Source organism: Xiphias gladius, chromosome 7 (assembly GCF_016859285.1).
Source record: "Xiphias gladius isolate SHS-SW01 ecotype Sanya breed wild chromosome 7, ASM1685928v1, whole genome shotgun sequence".
Taxonomy (NCBI): Eukaryota; Metazoa; Chordata; class Actinopteri; order Istiophoriformes; family Xiphiidae; genus Xiphias; species Xiphias gladius.
Window position 1 is genome coordinate 17972259 of NC_053406.1, and position 25904 is coordinate 17998162.

Genomic DNA, 25904 nt, shown 5'->3' on the forward strand with positions numbered 1-25904 from the left:
AAAAACATGGACTTGCTGGCAGAACAAAAACTAAGCAGACAAACAGTTTCAGAGGCAAGGTGCCAGTAAAAATTTATTTTTTAACTAAATTTTTGAACTTCAGAAGATCTAAGCTTATGAGCCTGAGAGGTCCTCAGGTGTTGTGGAAAAGCTATATGTTGTGTTGTAGTGGGAAACACTTGTCTTGGTTGTCATTTGCCGACTGACTTTTAGGCAGGTAAATGAGACATTACAAGGATCAGACGACTATAACATACAAATATGTATAAATCTCTCCCCATTAGTAAAAGACAATGTGACTGCGGCATTTTAGCCATGCTAGCGGTTTACGTCTATGGATGGCAGTGTCGGTCAGTCTGCCACTTTGATCCAGACTGAAATAAGGATCCTGTCTTTGGTGAGCCCCTGACTTTATCTCTATCTCCACCGTGAGGTTGAAATTTTTGGTTTTGAGTGACGTGTCACTGTAACTATTTGATAAATTATCATTGAATCTAGTACAGATATCTTAGGTCATTGTGAGGCTGTTAGCTTCCTGACTTTAGCATTTAGCTGAAAGCACTGCATGTGCTTAATTACAGACTCACAAAATTGATGTAAACATCACCATACCTTTTTATGTTTTTCAAAGTTTAAGCCATAGTCAAATATAGCACCATAAATTCTTAGAAACAGACAATTTTAGAGGTAAATTTATTTTACCATCACTTTTATTGTGAATGAGTTGTCTTGTCAATGTGTAACCAAATGCAGATACCCCTCTGGTGATAACATAGAAGAAATTCACTTGGAATGGGGTGAGAGGCCAACATTCCTTATGACAGAAGTGTTGCATAGGCGACTACTGATAAAGAGCTTATCCATTGCTGTTTCCTTACACCCAGTCCCATGATCATGAGGCACAGTGTGGAAATAATAAACCTCAAGTTTTTTACAGCTGCTTTGGTTGCTAGTCACAAAGGGAAGATCTGGTGAGGAAGGTGGTTGAAAATTAAAGTTAAACATTTCCAGTGAGTAGCATAGGCGTACTTGCGTTCACAGTAAAATTCCCAAACTACTTGAAAGTACAAGGCAGGTCTGTAATCTTCCAGACATTATGTTTTCCTTAATGGCTTGGCAGGTAGGAAAGCTACAGGTCAAAGGGAAATGAAATGGCAATCAATTGTACCAATTTTATTAGAGCCAAGAGTTTAAATATCTTTGTAGAATACTAATCTTTATTGTTTTACCTACTCTCATCGGTTCAAGCCTTAATGCAAAACAAAATATTTAGGCCTTTTTGGGCATTGTCTGTAAAGCTTTCCACTAAGTGATTTAATGTTACGGAGTAGTTGTTATATGGTTTTGAAGAACAGTTTCTTCACTCTTCTTATAAAAAAACACACAGCTTTGCTCGATATTTTTTGATCTATCAATAATTTATATAAATTTCTTATGTCAAATGCCAGTGATGGGAGCTGTGGGATCTTTTGGCACTTTAAAGGATAATGCTCAAATTATCTTATATTTTTCTTATTTTCAGCAAATCCCACAAAAAGACCAAAACCTAAAATATGTCTGTCTGTCCATACTTCGGATTCTCCGACACTGTGGCACTCATGCCACAGTGCAAGACAGAAATCTTTAAAAGTAGGTCAGAAAAAATATTTTTTCAAAAAGCTTAGCATTTCCCTAAAAGAACCGGGCCCTGTAGTTTTTAGCAGTGTTACTCAAACAGGAGTAAGTAGTGCCTTTGTTGAGGACTATTTTCATCCCTGGATTAATATACATTTGATGTGCAGCAGGACGGTGTATGTTGGCTCAAAATAAATTACAGTGCCCTTTTCGTCTTAATGAATAAATATGTCATCCATTGCAACTTTGTAGCGTAATGAGGCTACTATATGTGTTTTTAGTAGTGTTTGGACAGAAATATAAGCCTTTTCGTCAGTGGTATAAATCCATTGTTGATTTCGATCTTTACTGCTTCAAAAAAAGGATACAATAACTACAGATTATACTCAAAATAATGTAAATATAACAATAGAGAGTACGGTCTAGACCTGCTCTGTATGAAAAGTGCCTTGAGATAACCTCTGTTATGATTTGGTACTATATAAATAAAACTGAAATTGAATTGAAAACAGACTTTGTTTTGAAAAAATAGTTTGGTTTGGCTTTGAAGCTGCAACATTTCACTCTCTCTTTTTCTGTAATCTGAAATAGCAGCATTAGCTTGGCTCCTCGCTCCCTTTGATAGAATATGCTGTCCATTTGACTAACACTGCCTTATTCATTTAAGAGGTGGATTGTTGATTAAATATCTTGTTACACTCCTTTGCCAAATGCTGTCCTCAATTCCACTATGTAAATTATAAAAACATGTCGGCAGAGTAATCTTTATGGGAATACCAGTTCAAAGAATAGATTGCTCATCTTTCATGTGAGTGCACAATGAAAGCATTGGCCCACAAGGGAAAACTATGCAACAGGGTGCTTTTGGGAATAAACAAGTTTCTGTCATCCACACTTACAAATCCCATACTTTCTGGGTGCAGTGGTTGATACCCCTTAAATACAATATAATACGGCAAAACAAAATACAGTTTAAGTGGTCAAAATATTTACTGATCAAATTCTGTGTCATAGCATGCAGAAACCTAGTGTTGATAGATTAAAGTGAGTAATCACTATGTGTGGGATCTTGCACTTATAAACCTTCTCATAACAATTTCATCTAGACACGGTCCACATTGTGTTTTCATGACTGATGATGGTAAATGTTTCAAGCTCAAACTTTACTTTTGCGTATTCCACATGTAAGTTATCTTGATATGATATATTTACATCTCAGTTAATTCAGTAGTTTATTATTTACTCAGTGGTACAAACAGGCCCCCATGATAACACACTTCAAGCTAGTAGGACAAAGAAACTAAAATGGTGAAAAACAAGCACAGGCATGAGAGCATGGAGCATGTTGAGATGCACCATTGCACATTATTTTGGTTGGATAAGTGACAGGAGGATGGACCAACAGCACGAGGCATCCTGCCAGGCTCATAATTACAAATAGACAGGTTGTGGCTCTGTTTCTGGCCTACAGTTTGAAATCAAAGCCAGTTGGTTTACCTTGTTAAACGAGAGGATTACTGTAAATAAATACAATGCACAACAATTTAATAGGTGTAATATTATCTGTTTAGCTGAATAGATGACTTGGGAAAAAAACATTTTCTATTCATCCCCCTATTGCAGCTTGCATAACCTGGCAAAAACACAGTAACAGATATTCAGGGAAAATTCCCAGATTCCACTGAGTATAATGTTAACACAAATACTGTTTTTTGTATTATCTCTTGGTGGACCCACCCAGACACAATATCTTGATAGTATAAACATGCAAATAATTATATATAGATAATAATAGTACACTTTATAATGTAGCATTGGATTTAGCTACATCTCTCCCACAGAGCCTTATGTTTAGCCATTCGGAAACTGATTTGTTTAGGAACGTCTGAACTCTGAATATCTGCTCTTGTCCTTCCCCTCCTAAGACTGACTGCTCACGCTTCAATATTTGGATGGGCTTGGTAAACCTATTTTGTATTTATTTCTAAACAAAAATTTCTGACAACTTTTATTAATGCCTAATTGCGGTCTTTAGAATTTTTATCTGATATCAGTGGATATATAAAATGAAGTGGCATCGGGCATCGTTCTGTGCCGAATTGTGAATTGTGAATTTTGGCAGGGTTTTCTTTAAGCTGAACCTGCTTGATGAAACATGGAATCTGAAATGTAAGGCTCTTCAAAAATCCCCTGGATTTCTTAGATGGACAAATTTAAATTTCACAGGAAACTAATAGTTCATTTCAGACTGTTGGACATTAACTTCTATATGGGGAAATTATAGTTTGCTGATGTCAAGCAATAAATGCCTTTAAAAGTCTGAATAGACCTTCTATGTTGGCTGCGTGCTGTGTTTGGTTGTTTGCTATACAGATAATATAATTATCTATTCAATGGTAACTTTGAAAATGTTGTTGTCTGTTACTGTTTTATATACTGTAGGCAAGCTCACTATGTAAGCACATTAAACATGTGGACGTAGATGGTTTTGCTTCATCCATAAATGGAGACAGATAACTCTGGTGTGCTGCTACACTTGCACAACAAAAACATTACCTTTACCATTTATCTTTAGGAATTACAGCCATTTTTATGCATAGTACCTCATTTTCAGAGGCTAAAAAGTATTGGACAATTTCATGGCCAGTTCCCTCTTTATTTCATGACAAATTAAGCAGATAAAAGGTCTGGAGTTGATTCCAAGTGTTGAATTTGCATTTGGCAGCTGTTCATGGGAACTCTCAATACGCGGTCCAAAGAGGTATCGATGCAAATGAAGGAGGCCATCATTAGGCTGAACAAACAAAACAATCCTATCAGACAGAAAGCAAAAACTTTTGGTGTGGCCAAATCAACAATGTGGTACATTCTTAAAAAGAACGAATGCTCTGGCAAGCTCAGCAACACCAAAAGGCCTGTAAGACCACAGAAGACAACTAAAGTGGATGATTGCAGAATTCTTTCCTTGGTGAAGAAAAAATTCTTCATAGCATCTAGCTAGGTCAAGAACCCTCTCGAGGAGGTAGGTGTATCATTGTCAAAGTCTACAATCCAGAGACACCCTCAGGATTGTTAATACAGAGGGTTTACCAAAAGGTGCAAACAACTGGAAACACTCAAGAACAGAGAGGCCAGATTAGACTTTGCCAGAAAACGTCTGAAAAAGCCTGCCCACCTCTGGAACAAGATTCTTTGGACAGATGAAACCAAGATTAACTTGTACCAGAATGATGGGAAGAGATGAGTATGGAGAAGGAAAGGGGCGACTCATGATCCAAATCATACCACATCATCTGTCAAACATGGTGGAGGAGGTGTTATGGCATGGGTGTGTATGGCTGCTAATGGAACTGGGTCACTGGTGTTTATTGCTGATGTGACTGCTGATAGAAGTAGCAGGATTAATTCTGAATTGTATAGGGCTGTACTGTCTACTCAGATTCAGCCAAACGCTACACAACTGATAGGACTGTGTTTCACAGTACAGATGGATAATGACCCAAAAACATACTGCGAAAGTAACCCAAGAGCTGCTCAAGACAAAGAAATGGAACAATCTTCAATGGCCAAGTCAGTCACCTGACGTCAACCCAATTGAGGATGCTTTTCACTTACTGAAGACAAAACTGAGGTCAGAAAGACACAAACAAGCAGCAACTGAAGGCGGCTGCAGTAAAGGCTTGGCAAAGGAGGAAACTTAGCATTTTGTGATGTCCATGGGTTCCAGACGTCAGACAGTCATTGACTGCCAAGGATTTTCATGCAAGTATTAAAAATGATCCTTATCTGTAGAATTATGTTAGTTTTTCCAATTACTTTTGAGCTTCAGAAATGAAAGACTATGTATAAAAGTGGCTGTAATTTCTAAATGGTTAATGTGATATTTTTGTTAAAAAACCCTTGAATTAAAGCAAAAAGTCTACACTTTAATCACATCTTGATGGCTTTGTTTCAGATCTAATCTGGTGGTCTACAGAGGCTAAATTACAGAAATTGTGTCACTGTCCGAATAGTTATGTACCTAACTTTAGATTTTTTTGGTTTATCTTTGCTGCATTTACTTATTTTGAAGGAATAACATGGAAATAATGGTTATAAACTAATATCCACTCAGAGTAATTGTGAGAGAGTTGTTGTTGAGTGCACATGAAGTTTCAAATACACTTAGTTAAGGAAGAGTAATGTGTTCTCTTAAAACAACTCTGGAAAATCATGAGAATTGTTGAGGAGTGAGTTTAGCATAAGCTTTAGGTTAAATGTGTCTGTCTTTATGGATATGTATTTCTGTGTATGGCTTTGTTTCTAATGAGAATAGGATAACCTCATAAATTTAGTTGGATTAAAACAAGACAATCACAAAAACTGCACACAATTACATATGTATATGTATATGTATATAGTAATAGTAATTCCCCCTGTTCCCACTAGATAGGAATGAAGCCAGTGTTAACAGCTTGCATAAGGGTTGCAAGGAAAACAGTTGGATTCAAAAATTTTAGGAGAGAGATAGCAATTTGTTAAAAAAGACTTATGCTTGCAAAGGGAGCTAGCCCATGTGGATTTGTAATATATTTGCACATGTCAAGTTCTTGAGCTTGATAGCACATTTACTAAATATTTTCAAATTATTGATAAACTGTTTAAATGAAACTCATGTCAACCATTAGTTGGCTGAAGTTAGCAATGTACCCAAACGTATTTCTTGATTATTTTATCAAAAAATATTCCTTCCACTCATCTCAGCTTGAACTCAGAATAGAGTGCCTTCAGATGCCTCTTCTCATGCAGCCCATCCACTTCGCTTCAGAACTACTTTGGGGCTCTGCAAATTAAAAAGTTCCAGCTCATACTCATCATTCGTAATGGAAGTCTAGATTGAGTTCCTTAATTATAAGAATTTGATATGCCTCTGTAGATGTGTTAAACTCAATAATGCGCACACACAGAGGAATAAAACGTGCCCTGTCTGTGTGCACACACACAGTCACATGCATGCATGTGGGCTCTCACAGGCTTACACGGGCAAACACACACACACAAAGCATGAACACATACTCACACACATTTACACTTCAGTACTCAAACTCCTTGTTTGAGTCTTGAGACATTTTCACATCTGCTTCAGCTACCCCCCACACGCAGCTGGGTGTTGGCCAGCCACGTGGCACAGCACTGCACAGCATGGCTCTACGTAGATGAAGACAACATCCCCACCCACGCAACCTCTGACACCCATCCTCCCCACTTACAAGATGCAAAGAGTGAAGACAGCTCCATGAAAGATTTACTAACTAACTGAGGTGGTCGCTCTAAGACGCTGAGTGGAGGCTGGTGGTTGGAGGCGAAAAGGAGGGAGGGAATTCCAGGGAGAATCCCTGAGTGTCTGAAGTGTGATTTTGTATTCAGAGAGGAGATTAAGTATTCTACTGCTCAGCAGTGATCAGTCTCACAGAGGCTTTCACCAAGCCTCCGTCATATGCTGGATCCTGCAGATTGCATCTCAGTAGAGTTGGATGGCTGATGGAAGGAGACACTTGCCTGCTCCTAAACACTGGCCAATTGCAAAATTCCAACTTGACTGAGAAAAAGTTTGAAAAGATCATAACAAAGAGGTCAACACATAGTCACGTGGAGGCATGTGGTTCAGGTTTCTGAGATGAAGCACGCAGAGAACTCTACTTTATAACAGACTGTTAAACTAATTTACTTTTAAATGAGAGAATGTGAAATGCCTCAAGTTTGATTTGGAGATTTTAACCCCTCTTTCGTTTAAGCTGCATTTTTTCAAGTGCAACCTTTATACTTTTCCGTTCTTTTCCTTCCTAGTTTTTGACAGTGTGAAATGGCTGTGAGGGGAATTTTAGAATAAAGTAGTCTGCACCAAAGTAAATACCTGTGAATGCATTGATGTCACCAACCTGTCATATAAGCATATTGCATGTGTATAAATAAGAAGCTTTTCATTTGGTAAACTTTGATATGTGATTTTTTTTTTTTTTCCAGTAATTGATGGCCTAAACTGTGCCAGGGAGACTAGTACTACTTTAAATAATACTACACCCACGCCTGTTTGGACCTGTTTTCAGCTTCCCACACAACTGTCATCGGTCTTGTACGTCTTGTATGACGAAGGTGGAACAAGCCTGTCTTTAAACTACATAATTAAAAAAAATAGTATTCTGTAACTGAAGGGAGAACAACTCTCGTAAACAATTTCTTTGTCAAACTCCTGCAGCAGTAAATCAGCTCCTCGTGCAGGATCCTTTCGAACCGTGAGTGCGGGAGAGAGTCGTATTGCTTTGACAGTCAGGCCTGCCAGAAAACGCGACATCTCATCTGCTCTGTCGCCAATATTATAATTAGCTTAGCTGCCTTTGCAACTATAAATGTTTAGCTGCCCCACAGGCTCGCTTCATTTCGGTTATGGCTCACGATGATACTTGAGGTTTCTGTCGTCCCTAGAGCGACTTGGATATACGGAACTCCCATCCGAGAACCACAGGAGTCGGATAACTCGCTGGGGGGCACAGCTGACCCTGCTTCGCCGCAGCCGCGAGAGTCTGGACCGACTTTCCCTTTAGAAATCCCTACAGGCCTAATATTTCTGACCCGTAAAATGTATTCTACGTTGAATCGTTTTGGGGGAGGGAGGGTCTGCGAAGTCGAATGCACGAGCCCTCTGTTATTTTTATAAGCTGTGGTATTTGTGCATCAGCTGCAGCCCGGCACAAAGTTTCGCCGCGCGTCCAAGCTGCGTACGCCCAGGACGCACCTGAGGAATTCGCGGCGCGGGCCAAGGTGGTGCGGTTCTGCCTCGTGAGTGCGCGGCGTGCGCGCTCCTGTCTCCAAATCACTGACACTTAAATTAATTCCACGGCTTCACGAGACAGACATGCGTTGCGGCACGCGCACGAGCAGCAAGGAAAAGCCCGGAACATGCACGCCGATAACCATCAAATGACACCCGACACGTGTTGTCATATTTAGCTGGTCCGGATCCAAAATTAATTCCGAGCTTAGCTTTGTCGAGCACCGGGGCGACTTGTTAACAAGCGCTGCGAACTGCCTGTTTGTGTTTGCACCCTGCAGTCAGTTGCTGGGGACGCACACTGTAAAATGAGGTTGGGAAGCATCATTTTATTCTTCGCCCTCTGCTCTTTTACCGCTTATTACATTTATGAGCCCATTCCCGAGGAGATAGAAGAAAGATGGAAACTCATGCTGACCAACTCTTTCTTCAGAAGTCTCAGCCACCTGGTAAGGAAAAAAGAAAAAAAAGAAAAAACTGTGTTCTTGCAGGCTAGCTTGACATTAGGTCTACTGGCACTGACCACTACTTTCTGAAATAAAGTCCTGTAGAATAGGCTACCTAGAACTGCGGGTATTTCTCGTTTGACTTTAATATGTAATTAGGTAATTCAGCCATATATTAAACAGGAAAATATGCAAATTGTCTTGCTTTAGTTTGTTCCCCCAGAGTAGGTAGGTGGTAGGTTAAACGTTTATTGTGTTTTGCTGATACAGATATACATGCTGGTTGCACCAGATTATGTCAGATGCTAATCCATGTGTTGTATAGTCCTGCTCACCTGTTCTAATAATAGACCCTATTATGGAAACTGGACTCTGTTTATGACCGTTAGACGCCCGTGGTTTACTGTAGCCCACCGAGGTGCCGCTAACACGACTATTAATAGGCTTAAAACACAATTGGGTAGTGCATACATGGTTGTAATGTTAGTATAAGAATGGATAGTTGCTTTATTCTGCCACACCTTTGTCACTATTAAAGGCTCATACTTAGTCCATTCTGCAACTCGAGAGGTGTTACAGCTGGAGTATTACATAAATGAATCAAGGACTTTTTCAGATTCAGGAGAAACAAAAGTGCAAGTGCAGGCTGCTGCCTCTAACACAATAGGACATTGTTGTTGTTTGTTTAGTATGGAGAGTAGAGATATGTTTGAAAGACTTAAATTCTTTGTGGAATCGGTATAATTTCAGCATGAAAAATTAAAAAGAATATTAAAAAGTAAGAGATTCTGTTTCTCATTATTATTCAATAACATGTACTGTATCAAAAAATCAAACCTTTTATTTGAGCCAGCATATTGTAAAGCCACATTTCGAACCGCCAGGCAGGCACCCATTCTTTTAAATGACTTATTACCTGATAATGGTTTTTTAATCAGATGTTAGTCTTGGCGATTGTAGACATTGATAGCAAGTGACAGATATATCCTTTGTGTTTTAACCAAATATTCAATACTTTTACATCAAGTTAAAGTCTGAATAGACTGTATTCTTATGGAAATTCACTGTAGCCTGTTCTATTACGCTTTTTCTGTTTTTACTTCGGGGAAATGATCAGTTGTGTTCTTTGAAGCAGAGCGATAGAATGATCCAGTATTCCTTTTTCAGACTGATACAAGTGCATTAAAGTAGACAGAGCTCGAAGTGGATGACTCTGATGAGTCTGTTGTAGTGCATCAGCTGATTAGCCTCATGCCAGCCTCTGACTGTCTACCTCATCCGACACAATGGACTATAAGTCATATCATTTGTTTAATAACTTATTAAAGAGTTATCAGCTCTAAAAACAAATAACTGTAGGGGGCTGTTAACATTTTACCAGGCAACATTCACATGACTATAGTCTCCCTGTCTCCATCTGTAATGTGGCCACATAATTAAGCATCTGAGCCCTTTCTGTTCTGAATATTATGAGCTTTGGTCAAGGTAATTGTTTACATAGGATAAACTTGCTTGCAATATTTTTATTGTATGTACAAGAGATGATGTTAATGGCTCGGGTCTGATGAAAAATGACGAATTCTGTCATATGTCTGTCTCTACTGTATATTTCATACTGTCTTTGTGCTTCGCTTTCCAGGCAGACCTCAGTGAATTACTGGGGCTGAAGGACTACATGGGGGTAATGTACCTCATTACTCTGGTTGAAAAGATAGTGCCTGTGTCTGACGAGCATGTCAAGGTGACAGAGGAGAAGTTTGATGGAGTGGAGGTGGTATTTTACCAGCCAAAGGAGCCGGGCAGTGACACTGAACTCAGGAGAGCTGTCATATACCTACACGGTGGAGGATGGTGTCTGGGGAGTGCCAGTAAGTTGATGGGTTGGCCTGTCTTCTCCTTTATCACACAGAATTATGACACCATTACTTTCATGGATGGATAGAAGATGAATGAGTGGGTAATACATTTTCTTGTGATGTATTTATCACACAGTAATCCCACAATTACTCAGAGAAGGTATTTGAAAATTCAAGTTTTTAATGATGTTACAAATGTCTTTAAAGCTTTATAGAAACTCCCTATGACAGCTATTATGACAGGATCATAAATAAGCAAACTACTGTGATCAAACACAAGCCACAAAGCTTGCACTGTTTCTTGTGGAAATAAAATGCCGTCTGCTGAAGCGGTGAGGGACCTCAGAGGGTGGCTACTAATCCAAAACTGAATGACAGGACATGCAGTTTGACATGTCATGCTGGTTTTGCAATCTGTTGAGCTGCTGTAACAATTAAAGTAACATGGATCTCGCCAAGAAGTACCAAGTAGACTGGTTCATCTCTGTTACAGTATTACCTTCATGTAAAGGGATGTCAGGTATGGATGGATGTCAATTATTGTGGTGGTTTGTGTTGCTTTGGGATCTCTGTTCTGATCTGTGTCTGTCTTCTCTGTCTATGCAGGAATGAGTCCATATGATCTCCTGGCCAGAAAAATTGTCACTGAGCTAAATGCAGTCGTTCTTTCTGTGGAGTAAGTATTTCAAATTTTACAGCCAGTTCTCTGCAGATAATGTAGTGCTCTAACATCTGTGTAAAAAATGACAGTTTGCCCATAATCAAGAGGTTAAGAGTGTTGCAGGGGCAGGGCAGGCACATTTAATGTATAAAGCTACCAAATTTATGTTTCATTTGTATTAGTGATAGTTAAAAATAGTCTTTCTCTCCTCCCCAGCACACAAGTTTCTTTTGTCATATGTGCCTGTCCTCTCTCATTAGTCACAGGCTAGATGAAAGTGAGGATGCAGTAGAGTGAAGCTAACAAGTTTTCATTTGGGTCTCACCAGGCCTTTCCCTCTCACAGCTACACTCAGTATTGTTTTTTGGCAGACACAGCTCTAACTGTCTCTCTCAGTACTGTAACTACTCCCTCTATCTGAAAGACCAGTACTTGGTCAGTAAGTCATACCTTCTTTTTTCTGCATATGAAGTGGTTATATTTATCGGTATACTGTATTTGACAGTGGGAGGTAGAGTGAATCAGTGTATGCATATGGGGTGTGTGAGGGTATTCCCTTATCTGCCTCATTCGAATTCCTGTCTGCAATTTGTTAAAGGTTCAATGAGTAATTCCAGCATTTCACAATCTCAGAGTCAGCCATGTGTAACATTTGGCTTACAGACTGAAACATTTGTAGAGATACTATCAACAGGGCACAGATAAGTGCAAGAAACAAACTGTGATTCAAAACACACAACTTTAAGTGAATATATGTAATGCACCTTATTTCAAGGGTGCAGGTGCAGCTTGCAGCAGTTGTTGCTACATTCAGAGTGAGCAAGTTTTTAGGTATTTATTTGAAGTAACACAGGTGTGACTTCAGAGGACAATCCATCCATTAAAATGATAGAAAGAAATGCCGTGGGAAAAAATGTTTAGCAATTTCATCTGTTGTTTGATTGATGGGATATTGCAAAACATCGCAAACATGCCACTGAAACTTGTTTGCCATTTATCAGTTTAGTTCGATTACAGGTGTACATTACCAGAAGATAATTTTAATAAAAACTTATGTGTCCTTATTTCACCACCTTTATATGATTTTAAACCAATGCTAGAAGATATATTTGTCTCAGGAATTTTTTTTTTTATTCATAGAACTGCAAATAAATATTAGTCACAAATTGATATCAGTTAATGTGTATTATGATAAGCTGTTGATTTGTTTAATCTTTTAAAGTTAGCCTGTACAGAGGTTGCTAAACAACATGCATATGTAGTGTAAAAATACTGTCCACCGATTTTATAATTTACAGCCTGGTTGAGCATCTTGCTGTTGCTTTATTTATTTATAATTATGCACTTATTTCTTCTCACAAACATCATCAAATAAAATTAGAAAGCTGACTACTGTTTGTACTTGTGTTAACAAACTAATCCAAGTAATAAGTTAGTAAGAATTACATTTTGTAATTACAGCCTTTCCACTGTGATTTGTACTTTCATTTTCAATCTGTTATCCGCTTGGCAAATGCTAACACATTTTTTTTTTTTTTTCCTGGCTCAAAATGTCTGTCACAGCCTTCAAAGCTCATGTTTATGTATGTTCTGGATTTAATCTGCAACTTTATGTTTTTTCCAGGTACCGCCTTGCCCCTGCTCACCAATTCCCTGTCCCATATGAGGATGTATACCATGTGGTCAAACATTTCCTCCAGAAGGGGGTGCTGGCCCAGTACTCTGTAGACCCAGGACGCATTGCGGTGTCTGGGGATAGTGCTGGGGGGAACCTGGCTGCTGCAGTTACTCAACAGGTACTGAATCTATTCTTTCTTTAAAGTGTCAGCTCTTTTTTTCTGGTACAAATATGGAAAAAGATCTGTATGAAGGGATGATATAAGGAAAGATTAATGAGCCAGTTTATGGTAAATAGTATTGGACCACAAGAACAAGTGTTTGGTACTGGCTCTGAGGTAACCAATAGTGATCCACTATTTCATATCCTGTCACGTATATGTAACTTTGTCTTATGGATCTCAACTGTTCAGCAATTATTCATGTTCATTTTAAGCAATTATCTCACAAAGCCATGTATAATAAGAAGAACATTCAAAGGGGAAAGAATTCTCAGATCTCTCACAGTAACCACAGTAAACAAACTGCTCTCACGAGATTTAGTGTATTCTGTGATTTTATCACACTCAAGATTCATGGAAGCTCATGAAAGCGAAAAAAACCCTCTAAGTTTTCAGCAGTGCCATGGGCAACAGGTACTTGAATAGATAAAATGAGGGTGGAGAGACTAAGCCTTAGCAAGGCAAGGAGTCCAGCTCTCTTAAGAAAATCTCTTTGGAATTTAATTTGTAATAGTTATTTAGGTTTAGGTTATGGGTGAATTCTCTGATACTATCCCCTAGCTTCAGTACGGTTGTAAACACAGTACAAACACTTGGAACGACAAGACTATTTTTGCACGATGCAAGTATAATGACAATAAAATTCAGCGCTAGAAAAGCTGGCACTATAAAGACAGCCCCCCTCACAACTTTTGCATCCTTTTTGTTTAGCAAATGTGATGTCAGCCTAAAGTCCCGGGAATGGCCTTACTGGACTCTGCATGACTTTTCTCCTCATACCCATGTATGATCATTATATTGGCCCTGCACCAGGTGCCCATAGCTGCTGGCATGGAAGACCATTGCCAGCTATGATGAGGATGAAGTCCTCTGTTTCCTGTACCTCCACTAATATGGAGAATAATCATGGGAATCTACAATGGCATGGGAGACAAGGAAAAGGAAGAAAGGAACCTCGTATTTCCCAGGAACACCAGAAATACGAGAGCCATCCTATACCTATGCTGGTTTAAGGTTGCACATACAATTCTGCGTGCATTACAGACCGATGTTTACCTTCATGTGTCAAATTCCCTGATACAGGAAGTTCATCTTTGCTTTGCTTTCCAAGAACTTCCAAAAGCTTTTTGAGAACTACAGATCAATCAAAAGTTAAGTCTAAGTCAATCTACCAGACAATCAAAAAAGATGCTTTAGACGCCTTCTATGCCTGTGCGCCAGTGCCAGCCGTGGCCGGAGGAATGATGTTTTTGGTTTTTCCGTCTGTCCATGTGTAAGTGTGTACATACTTCCATACATCGCTCCCATTCTCGAGAATGCGATACATCAGGAACGCTTGGAGGGAATTCCTTACATCTGGCACAAACGTCCACTCGGAGTCAAGGATGATATGATTAGAATTTTGTGGTCAAAGGTCCCTGTGACCTTATAAAACACCTATTTGGCCATAACTCAAGAATTGATTCGCTAAAATATGATCAAATACACTTAATTACCTTTAATAAATTCCTTCAAAGTCTTCACTACATACATTATATGAGTCTGGACAGACATGGATATAAATCGCAACTGGACTGGTTGGCAGAGGCATACAACTACGAGGTGGTAATTCTGGTTTTGGCATATGGACTGGATGAGCAAGTGTTGTTTTAGTGGACAGTGGTACTGCCTTACAAATCCAGTTATCTTACTATATCAATGTGGTAAGCCTGTAGTAGGTATTGTGTGGTCATAGAAACAGTTGCTGTGTATCACCGTAATTGCTGGCTTTTATTTTACTGAGGAGTTTCCAACAGCTCAGGGAAGAGAGAAATAGAGAACACTGGGGCTGATGCAATTCTTCCTGTAAACAACCATGACTGATCATTTGGTCAGATATTGCTGTTTTATTTCTAGAATCTGTCAGCTCATATTTTATATGAATTAAAAAATACTGTATTTTTTCAGTTCTCTTCGAATACATGCCAATTTCTCTCTGTCTCTCTTCACAGTTACAAAAAGAGCCTGGACAGAAGATTCAGTTGAAGGCTCAAGCACTCATCTACCCAGTGCTGCAGGCTCTGGACCTTTACACTCCTTCATATCAGCAGAATCAGGACATGCCCATTCTGCCCCGCACCCTTATGGTGCGTTTCTGGAGTGAGTACTTCACCAGTGACAAGGCCCTTTTCAGAGCCATGATGGCTAACACCCACAACAACCCTGAGTCTTCCAGCTTGCTGAAGTTTGTCAACTGGAGCACATTTCTGCCAGAAACATATCATAGAGAATACAACTACAGTGCTCCTGCTGTGGTGCCGGGAGTTGGAGGGGAGGCATTTGGGATGGATGGACCATCTCAATCTTTTGCTGACCCGAGGGCATCACCCCTGCTTGTTCCAGACACATCCTTACACTCTCTGCCCAAGGCCTACATTATTACGTGTGAGTATGATGTTCTCCGAGATGATGGCATCATGTATGTCACACGGCTCCAAGCCGCTGGTGTTGAGGTGACACATGAACACTATGACACGGGATTTCACGGCGCACTAATGTTCACCGTGTGGCCAACTGACTTCCTGATTGCACGTCGCATGACAGACAACTATGTCAAATGGCTCAAGGAAAACTTGTAAAAACTATTGACTATCAATATTCATCCCAGTTTTTCCACATAATGCACCAATTTTTGGTTTGGTGCAAAGTTTTCCCATCTGGTGTTAAACTTTTTGTTGTTTATTTCTTTCTCTTTGGTCGTGCTATTTTTCTGTAAATATATTGAGAAATATATTAACTTCATTTATTTTCCCACCCATGCATTTTACCACATTAGATACCAGGACAGAAAACAGGAATTTGAAAGTTCAAGCAGTTCAGATTTAAATGACATTACTCATTTACAATAATAATGTTGTGTTTATTGTCCAACAAACGATATACTACCCAGAGAGATCTGAGGGGGAATGTCAAACCCTGCAATGTCACTAAAGTTGTTGCATTGTGGATGGCTAATTTTTTTTTTTTTTTTATCTGGCTATCTGGCCCTATGTGGTGCTACTCATTCTTGCCACCGCAAACAAGAATGACCAAAATTTACTTTTATCACTGAGTGCAGCTGATACTGAAACCTGAATTTATTTTGATGTGGTTGTAAAACCATAACTCACATGTAATAATTACTGACATTGCATCAAAGATTGTCAAATGATATGGCATGATGAAATTTGTATCATGGAACAGAGTATAAACAGGAGATGATGGCTTTGCACAAAGACTGTATGTATATCTCTTATCTGTGTATGTATGACTGCAGTTTGTTGTCCTCACTCAACGTTTAGTCCCTGAGGCTCAACAGTCATATTAGGTGGCCTGACTTGTCTTCACTTGGCTCCCCTTCTATCTTTCTGTCTTTGGGTGACATCACCCTGTGACTTCTCTCCACATGGGACGGCTATCTAAAAGATCTAAAACGGGGGTAAAGGTTACCAAAAAATAATCCTTATATATGACTGTCTCCGGTTAGCAATGTTCTTTAAGCTTTACAGTTGATATGAAACAGGTGAAAATCTCAGCTTTTAGGCATGTATTTGTTTGAATGTCTTTCAGAGGGTCTTTGTTTTGTTTTGTTTTTTTTACCAGTTTCTCGTTTTTACAAAAAAAATACACTATCACATAAAGTATGTAACTTTTCAAACAAGTGACAGCTTTACAGAGAAACATGGCTCTTTTGCTTAAGCACTGCTAAATTCTCATTTATAAATATGACTGTTTCTACTTTTGTTTCTGGATTCCCTTTGGAGAGCGTCTCATTTGCATCATTTTTAATTTTAATGTTATCTAACAATAAATTGATTGACCTTTCACTACTGATTACTTGTACTTTGTGTTCAATCACATTCTGCGTAAGTAAGAAAAAAGACAAACTAAAATAGAAGGAAAAGAAATACAGGAGTGTTTTGTCCATTACACATAGTGAGAGTGAAGGGGATGATATGCTGAGGGGGATATTCTGTATAGACTGACTCAGACGCACCAAATCCACTTGGCACCACTTAGGTTAAGCATTCCCCGTTATATCTGTTGAGGGTTCATATAGCTGAGGGAGCGAGTACAGTTGATCTTGTTTTTCTCTCTGGATAGCTGAGAGGATGATGCATGAGTGCGAACAATCCATTTATACAAAAGCATGATTCAAATAGGTCAACCTTGTTCATCAGGACACATTAAACAAAACACTCCATGCCTCCTGGTCTTAGAGTGGACCATTTTCGTGCTACACTATGCTCTTGTATGGCGGCCTTGTGTGAAGGTGTGCATGCAGGCACTTTATGCACTCATTTCTCCTAAAAGTATGTGAAATGGTGGGACTGTTCAAAAATTCCTTCAAAGCTATGGGGGGCTAATAACAGTAGCGTGAAATGGATTATGGCAGATGATTCCTTGAAACTGTTAATAATGCATAGTGGTTTTGGACAGATTATACCTATATACAGTACAGAACTTGCACAAATACTTCCTCTGTTAGCACACAGGAATGTAAGTAAGCAAGAGTAAGCATGCACACACTGCTCCTGTAAATATGCATTTTGTGTAAACATGATTTTCTCTCAGGTTTGGTGAACACTGTTCATAAAGATTGAAAATAAATCATAATTTTAAAAGGTCAAATACTGAAAATCTTTTGAAGCCAAAGCCTGTCAAGGTATTTTCTTTATTAATTTTGAGTCTCAGACTACATGTGATAAATCATTCCACATATGCATTTTATCACCACAACATTATTACTGCTTCGAAGAAGTGCTATATTTAAGAAAAAAAGTTTTGTCATACACCAACCTGTCTAAAAACCTGTATAATGACCATGTGCTCTATAACGCAATTGTTGACTCAATGGCATCAGTTGCAATACTGAATTACCTTCAAAACGTACAATAACATTAGGCCATGATATGTAATATAGAGCTTCAGGTTTTGTATTTGTCTTCACACATACTGTTTCTGCTGCTTTTTCTCATTGGCTCTGTCTCGACGCCGCTTCTTTGGCTTTTATTATTGAGCTTGAAACACTCGCACAGATCATAGCGCAATATTTCATCATTGCTTCGTTTCTTTGTTCATTCCAGGAGAGATGCCAATGTAAATTAAATATCGGCTCAAGCATGGTGTGATTGGCCATGACTGCAAAGAAAGCACCTAATCCGGTCTGGTGTCTTACCGTCCTATGAAGTTATGTGTGTTTAATGAGGATTCAGGGCTTTGGTAAGCATCAAAGGTCACTGACAGTCCAATATGAAAGAGGCTTTCATGAGAACTGAGACCTCAGATGATCCCAGGTTTAGAAATATATATTAGATTGTTATTAGAACATATTAGAAGGTTAGGAAGCTATTTTGTGTCAAAACAGGAGCCCGACTCAATATTTTCCATACTGCAACAACATTTTCACAGCAGATTAAGAGATAGAGAGATAGAGGGATTTTGTAATTGGAAGCCCCGAGTAATTGATGTGATTCAGAAAAGAGAGAGGAAATATAGAAAAAAATACCTTGTATGTAAGACATACATACAAAGTATGTATGTCTTACGCCTGTATGTATGTCCTATACTTTGCAAATACACACATTCACACAAATAAAACATATGATACACACTGTATGCTTTAGTGAGAGTGATGTAATGCTTAAACATCAGCCAAATCCATACCCTTCAATTCTCTATTCTAAGTGTCTGTCACCCATGTAAAAAGAATGCTTTTAAAGCCCTGACTCTACTCACCACATTGTGCAATAAACCTTATCTGGACAACAGTGAGAAACTTCTTGAAATGAAAATAAAAGTCCTGCCGATAACTCAGTTGTCAGTGTCTCAGAAATGTGCTACATACTGTAACTCAGCAAGCTGGGACCAGTTAAATCCAGGAAAAACAAAGACAACAGAGATCAAATCATGAAAATGTTTTCCTTGACTGATTTTCAGGGAGGTCACAGAATCCTGTAATGAATACACTTTTTTCAGTGTCCGAATTGTATAATATCCCGTTTTAAAACACGTAGATAGGAAAGACCTAGAGTGCGTAGGAAAAAAAAAAAGAGTTAAAGTTCAGCTGTACAAGTTTCACATTACACGGGAAAAATTCAGGGAAAAAGTTCACCAAAGCCAACTGGAGTTCAGTCAGCCAACTACGTGGAGCGGATTATTATGTGAATGCAGAAAATGTAAATGTAATGTATGTACATATTTGGCATCCAGGCCTTCACCATGTCGCCCTCAGTTACCTGCGTAACTTTCGAGGTGTAATATGAGTTACAGCAAATTATTATTAGTTGAGCTGAGTTATATTTTTTTTATATTAAAAACGTGATACATTACAAAACTGACTTCAGTGCACCAACACTCCAAAAATAGTAATAACAGTGACAAAACATGAACCGCCTCTTTCATCCAATCACAAATATATGTAATTATGGTTTTTAATAAATACAGAAGAAATACAAATAGAAACAGCAACCTCTATGCATACGCATTCTTTTAGTTTAGTAACTTTGTCAACATCAAATGTAACTTTATGGATATGGTTTTTTTTAATCATTTATAGTAAATAATAATATGTGTGGTCAATACAACAAAATAATCACATCATTAGTAGGCCTGACAAATATGTTCTGCAAATACCAAATATGACAGTTTGACAATATCTTAATGGATGACAATTATATCAAGAAATATATTAAATAATTAATCACAGCAAAATTAAGGAAAGCATATCAACAAATCTTTAACAAAATACAGTATGTAAAGACAGAGCTGATTCACATGTGGGGGTGCACTATGTTGATACGTGTCTCTGTTCGTGCAAGGATATGCAGTGATCTTGTGTCGAATTTTGTATGGGTGGTTGTCTTAACTGCTCTTTCTTTCTGACCAGCTTTCTGAGCTTAATGGACAGGAGCTCTCTGAACTTGTCACCCATGACAAAGTAGAAGACAGGGTTGATGACACTGTGCAAGAAGGCCAACGGTCGGGTCAAGATGTACAGGCCCTGTATGTACATCCCTGTACACTGCATTCCTGCCCAGGCGTGCCGAGATGCTATTGTGATATTTCTCAGCACATGGTAGGGAGTGTAGAGCGCCAGAAACATGGCTGCAGCTGATGCAACAACCCTGAGAGGTCGCTTGTATGACATTGTCCTGCGCTGTAGAGCTCTTTCTTGGACATGGAGCAGATGTGAAATTTGGTAGGAGAAATAACAAAGTGCAAGCAGAGGAAGAATATAACCAGTCAAGGTTAGCCCCAGGCTATAGCCTAAATCATCCAAATTTCCTTGTAGGTTGGCAAAATCCTTGCAATGACTCCAGTTTCCACTCTGCAGGTCATTAACCATGAGTGCTATCATTGGAGCAATTTCCACATTGACCGCCAGCCAGCTCAGCAATGTTACAATCAGGGCTGTCCGTGGCTTCAGCAGGTAGTGGTTCCGTGTCGGATGTTTTATGAGCAGGAAGCGGTCCATGCAAAGCCAAACCATAAAGAGGATCGAAGAGTATAGATTGACATGCAACACATAGCGATTGATAACACAAGCATAAGGACTTGTTTCTGATTGGTGATTTGCATATAGGTAGGAGAGGCGTGGCAGTGTGCAAAGGAAAATAAGGTCAGAGACTGCCAGGCTGAAGAGGTAAATATTGTAGCTCTGCCAATTTGTCAAACAAAATATATAACCAAGAACAACCAAAAGGTTGCCAGGTAAACCAATGCAGAACTCAATGGCATACAACGGTGACAGATAGTACCTCTCCAGCACGCTTTGTATCTCTGCACATTCGAGCCCCTAGAGAGAAGACAGCACAAGAGGTGAAAAGTGTGGAAAAGGGAGGTAACGGAAAGGGAGTGAAGTGGAGGGGAGAGGAAACAAATGGGTGAGTGATGATAGAAACAAAGTCTTGATTGATGATTTGGAGCTTTGAGGACAATTTAAATAACAGTTCATTGGAAACTAACTTTAGGGGTGAGATCTAACCACATTCCACAACATTAATATTCTACATATTAGGATAAGACTTACCATGGTGTACTTGTTCTTGTAGCTGCTGGTAGCGTGAATAGAGAATGAGACCATGAAAAGGTGCAGCCACTGTCTGTACACTGGAAACAGTAAACAGTGAGTGCTGAGGGTACTGGTGCTTCTAATATGGCAAGGCTGGAAACATCAACCACAGGCCCTTATTGTTGGAGAATATGGTTGTGATATACAAGCACTTTGAATGTCCTTTGCATATACAGTACGGAAAGCTGATGCAAATCGAACAAAACCTCCTGGCAGACTTTCTGTAATAAATTTCTTTATAACTTCATGTCTATGTTTTTTTTCTTGTAACTTGAAACTCCAGTTCAGGAGCCCAGACCAGCCCTCATACAATATGACTAGCTTGCATACGGGGTCATACAGTATGTTAGCTAATTGGCTGGAAAAACGTTTTGACTTTTCAACCAAATTTAGCAAGTTATCAGCTGCTCCAAAAGTCGAGGCAAACTTTTGCTTCAATTTTACAAAAAAAAAAGTTTATGGTTTAATATATTCTCTGCTATGTTCCATGTGAAACCATACTCTCCACACACATTTTTATTAACCCATGTATTTCATCTGATTACAATGCAAGAAACTAATGTATCATTGCAGTTTTGCAAGATTAATATGTAAATGCTAGCAAATAAATTCTGAAAACTAATGCTGGCAAGAATACTAACAGCAGTGGCACAGCAAAAAGCAGAAACAGAAATTTTACTTTGTCTCCCGCAGCCTGTATCATATCCAATTAAAAACATCCATATTCATATATGCTACATATGCATATGTATACATATGCATACATATATACTTCTTCCATTAGAGGCATCAATTGGTGACCAATCCAACCCTCCATGGGTTCACTGTCAGTGAACAGTTTTCATTATACAGGGTTTTATACGTCTTTAAACAGGCTGGTGTGGAATGGAGTTGTGTGGCTGCTAACCATCTTTCATAAAGCCTCCTCCAGTTCCACCTTCAGTACCTGCCCTGGCCTGTCCCACAGCACCTCCTTAAATGTTGGTGTTGTTGCTTGAAAGTAAGTTAAGTTGTAAATCTTGTTTCACTGTGATGGAAATGTTGAATTATAGACTCTAAAAGCAACGAATGGGACCTTCATCTATACACTTAGCTTAAAAACACTATCTTCAATTTTTACATCAATGAGGACAGACTATACTAGAGATATTTTGATGCCATCTGTTTTTTACGATACTATTAAGAACAGTAATAGGCTTAGTTATGAATGCCTAAGTTTACAGTATGTGCCTTTTATGTACAAACAGCCATAAGCAGTTAAAATGTGAAATTGAATGATAAGAGAATTATCATTCCTTTCCCATCTTTATTCTAAAGTTGTACTTACAATCTCAAGAGCTGGAGAATATGGCTAGTTTCAGGCAAAAATGAAAAACTCTCCAAGAATCCGCAAATAGGATATTTGGAAGTTGCAGGTAAAACTGACTAAAACATTGAGACTCAAATACATTTTTGAAAGCATTTTTTTTTTCTCGAGGCTAACTGTCCAGTCAGCATTAGGCTGCATTCCTTCTCTTTTTCTATGAAAATCTTTTCCTCTGCCCTGCTTATTAAAAAAAAAAAAAATCTTAGTTAGACCGGTGTAGTTTCCAGTAGCACTTAATTTCGAGTCTGACCAATTCTCCAAATTTTAAGATTTATATACACTCTCTCTGTCCCTATTTGGAATTATGAGTCGCACACTTGTCACTCCGCCCGTCATGTATTTCTGATTAACTACTACTTCATCCTTCCCCGTACTTCCTATGATTACTTCAAAGTTCCCCTTTTTATTTCACTCAACTGGAACACACTTATTCCCTTTTGGGGCTTCGCAATGTCTTAAATGTTTTTTCATTAGCATTAAATCTGTTGATTTATTGACTGTAATTTTCACCATTTTGAGTAGCTGCTATTTTCCCATTTTAAATAAATGCTTTATTCAAACCTTTTTTACATAACATTTATTCTCAAACTTTTTCAAAACCTGTTCTATGAGTAAGAGGTCCGTGGAATCACATCAAACTGTGGTCTGTCATGTCTGAAATACTTTCTACCATACTGCATTTATTTGACTGCTGTTTTTTTCTTCTTACCAAGATCAGACTAAACTATAATGGAGGACGGTGTTTTGCTAGACAACGTTCGGCCAGCTAAGAAACCATCTGAATACTGTTGTAATACAGTCGGTGGCATTGCAGCTACGCCTCTTGAGTCAGTCAGGGACGCGTTGCTGAATAGCTCACGTTGCTGTCTCTCTGCACTAATGTTGCAGAAGCTCAAAGTGCTTGAGCTCTAGCTTTCTCAAGGCCTGTGAATTTGCGAATCCCTCACTATTGCGTCTTTAAAAAGTGGTTCTTTGAAAAAACTTTGTTGAATGCAGTTGGAGTGCATAAAAGAGCCTACCTCTCATTCATCCATTCAGGTCAGATGCCTAAGAATCATCATTATTTTATGTTATCATCACTGTAATTTGATTCAAATGTACCTATGTTCAGCAAAAATGGAGCCAGGCCCAGGTCTAAAAAAACACAGAAATGTAAAACAAACAATTATGTCATAAACTGTTCCCTATTCACGCAGTATCTAGATACTCCAGTATCTTGGCTTTTCAGGGAGAGTTTCAACACAGCCTAAAATTCCATTTATGAAGGGATGAGTTAAGGCTAGGTCTAACTGATTTTATGGTTTTATAGACTTTTACTGGCTTATTGGATGAATCTGTTAATCTGTTCATGACAAATGAGGATTTGGCTCTCTTAACTAATCCCATGCAATTGTTCCTCAACTCTCAACAGTGTGGGACTGTATCTAGGTATAGCCTAACCCTGATCATCGTCTCGAAAGTTTGTGGACACACAGTTAGGCAGCTTTAATTTTACCGCTTTTTGAACTGAACATGGTAGTTTAGAGCAGTTAGATGTAAACTACCAAAATCAATTACAACGACTGTATTGAGCGAAATGTTCCTGTTTTTAATTTGATAGGCCCTAAATAGTGTGAAAAATAGTGTGAACTATGCCTATTATTCAATCACTTTGCTTTGGAACATATGCAGATAACAAAACAATGCTACAGTGTTGAATTTTTGGATTAGCTGTTGCTTCAAACGCCTTTCCTGTGGTTGCACAACACACTCTGATCTTGATGATGTTGCTTCTGATACGGAGCCCTAGAGTATATTTTGGCAACAAAGCTCACAATGTTTGTCAGCCTTTAGAAAGCACATGACCCGCTGCTGAGAGCCATGTGAGACAAACCCAGGGTAGATTTTTTTTTTTTTTCTTTACCTTGCCCTGCAAAGAAAGTGGGATAGGTATAATACAATGGGTATGTCCTTAAGAAACCCAGCCTGGACTGACAGTGGTTCGTTTGGTTATATTACTGTGGGATCAAGAGTAATCTTTCAGCATTCCTGTGATTTAGTAGTGTTGGGATTTGTTCTCGTGGAGGCCACAAATGCGGCAATGACACAAGTCTATTTTTATTACTGACTTGGATTACTTTATGTTATCGTATCCCGTGAATATTATAAAGCACGTGTGATCATCCGTGAATTTAAATTAAATGGCCTTGCTCCAGATTACACAAAACAAGTGTTCGTCCAATATTAAAGTAGACTAATTCTCAGATCATCAGGCAGTGCCGTCCTGGCTATGTCTTCTATCCATTCATACAGCAGGATTTGTGTTGTTCAGACAGGCAGTACATCTTATCTGAGAAGTGCTTGAAAGATTACTTTTTGTCATAGAACTTGAATAATTGATAAACATTTGCCTTGCTTTTAATTTCATGTGCAATATTTACTTTCATGTGTAATACAAATTTAACTTGTTCTGTTTTCTGTTTAAATCGCTTTGTGATTTTTAACATGCAAGATAAATAAAGTCTGCCACCTCTCGTCAGAGTTCAGCACATTTTCCTGCCTGGAGGAGAGCAGATAAGATGACTGAGTCCTGAATGGGAAAATCATACCAAATGATCTAATACTATAGCCGATAAGCTATTAATATTATTTTTAATATAGCTCTATGACAGTGTTTGTTTGTATTTACCATTTTACATTATGAGGGTGCCCTCTGGTGGCAGACCACAGCATACAAAATAAAAGAGTCTTCACTGCAAGAGCCCTAGTGCACACATCTGTAAAACCATTGGCTATTCTTTTTTATTGCCAGACCTCAACTGCTCAGGTTTGAGGTATTCAAAGTAACTGGGTTGTGATCAGTTTGTATGTGAAAGTACTTATCTTTCTCTAGGATTGTAGGTTAAATATGATCCATGCTGTAGGTACAGCATTTGGCAGTTGAAGATGGGTGAGGCAGTTCTCAGTATTCACGTTGAAGGTAGATGCAAAGCCCAACCTAAGGACCCACGTTTTGATTCCCCATATTCCCAGTCACCAAATATTGTTTTTTCTCCTCACATTTTCTACAGACTTCCCATGAATTTCAATACTTTCCAGCCATGTATAAGGAGTCCTGGGTACTGGCCAATGCATCACCCCATTTAACATCCACTGTTGCTACATTTCTTCCTATCTCTATTTCAGACAAACAGGGTTCGGCAGGTGGATTAACTTAACACCGTGTGTGTACATGTGTGGGTTT

The 25904-nt window shown here is 38.7% G+C and overlaps 2 protein-coding genes across 8 annotated transcripts in view; one reads left to right on the top strand and one right to left on the bottom strand.

Moving 5' to 3' along the window:
* aadac (arylacetamide deacetylase) overlaps nt 1–17047 on the top strand; it is a 34508-nt gene extending 17461 nt beyond the window's left edge. For 2 of the 3 annotated variants that reach the window (XM_040131121.1, XM_040131122.1), the window contains exons 3-6: nt 10508–10736; nt 11331–11400; nt 13010–13181; nt 15215–17047. In XM_040131121.1, coding sequence (XP_039987055.1) covers nt 10544–10736; nt 11331–11400; nt 13010–13181; nt 15215–15841 — 1062 coding nt within the window. In that variant the 5' untranslated portion in view covers nt 10508–10543 and the 3' untranslated portion in view covers nt 15842–17047. Of the gene's footprint in view, nt 1–8521; nt 8872–10507; nt 10737–11330; nt 11401–13009; nt 13182–15214 lie in introns of those variants that run through there. The other variant, XM_040131120.1, reaches the window with a different exon arrangement.
* A 2637-nt stretch (nt 17048–19684) lies between these two features.
* On the bottom strand, nt 19685–22879 carry LOC120792151 (succinate receptor 1-like). 5 transcript variants are annotated; one of them, XM_040131221.1, is made up of 3 exons: nt 22643–22879; nt 21274–21298; nt 19685–21039 (listed from the first exon to the last, which is right to left on the bottom strand). In XM_040131221.1, the coding sequence occupies exons 2-3, from the start codon at nt 21274–21276 to the stop codon at nt 20032–20034; spliced, it is 1011 nt and encodes a 336-aa protein (XP_039987155.1). In that variant the 5' UTR covers nt 21277–21298; nt 22643–22879; the 3' UTR covers nt 19685–20031. The 5 variants fall into 5 exon arrangements, with proteins under 5 accessions (XP_039987155.1, XP_039987151.1, XP_039987154.1 ...); XM_040131217.1 differs by having other exon boundaries at nt 21274–21353; XM_040131220.1 differs by having other exon boundaries at nt 21274–21408.
* Between the last annotated feature and the right edge of the window lie 3025 nt (nt 22880–25904).

Excerpts from the sequence above, each read along its gene's own strand:
- LOC120792151 (XM_040131217.1), bottom strand. The coding sequence starts at position 21,327 with ATGGTCTCATTCTCTATTCACGCTACCAGCAGCTACAAGAACAAGTAC. Across the intron at positions 21,040-21,273 it reads ACAAGAACAAGTACACCATG|GGGCTCGAATGTGCAGAGAT; the intron begins GTAAGTCTTATC and ends TCTTCTCTCTAG.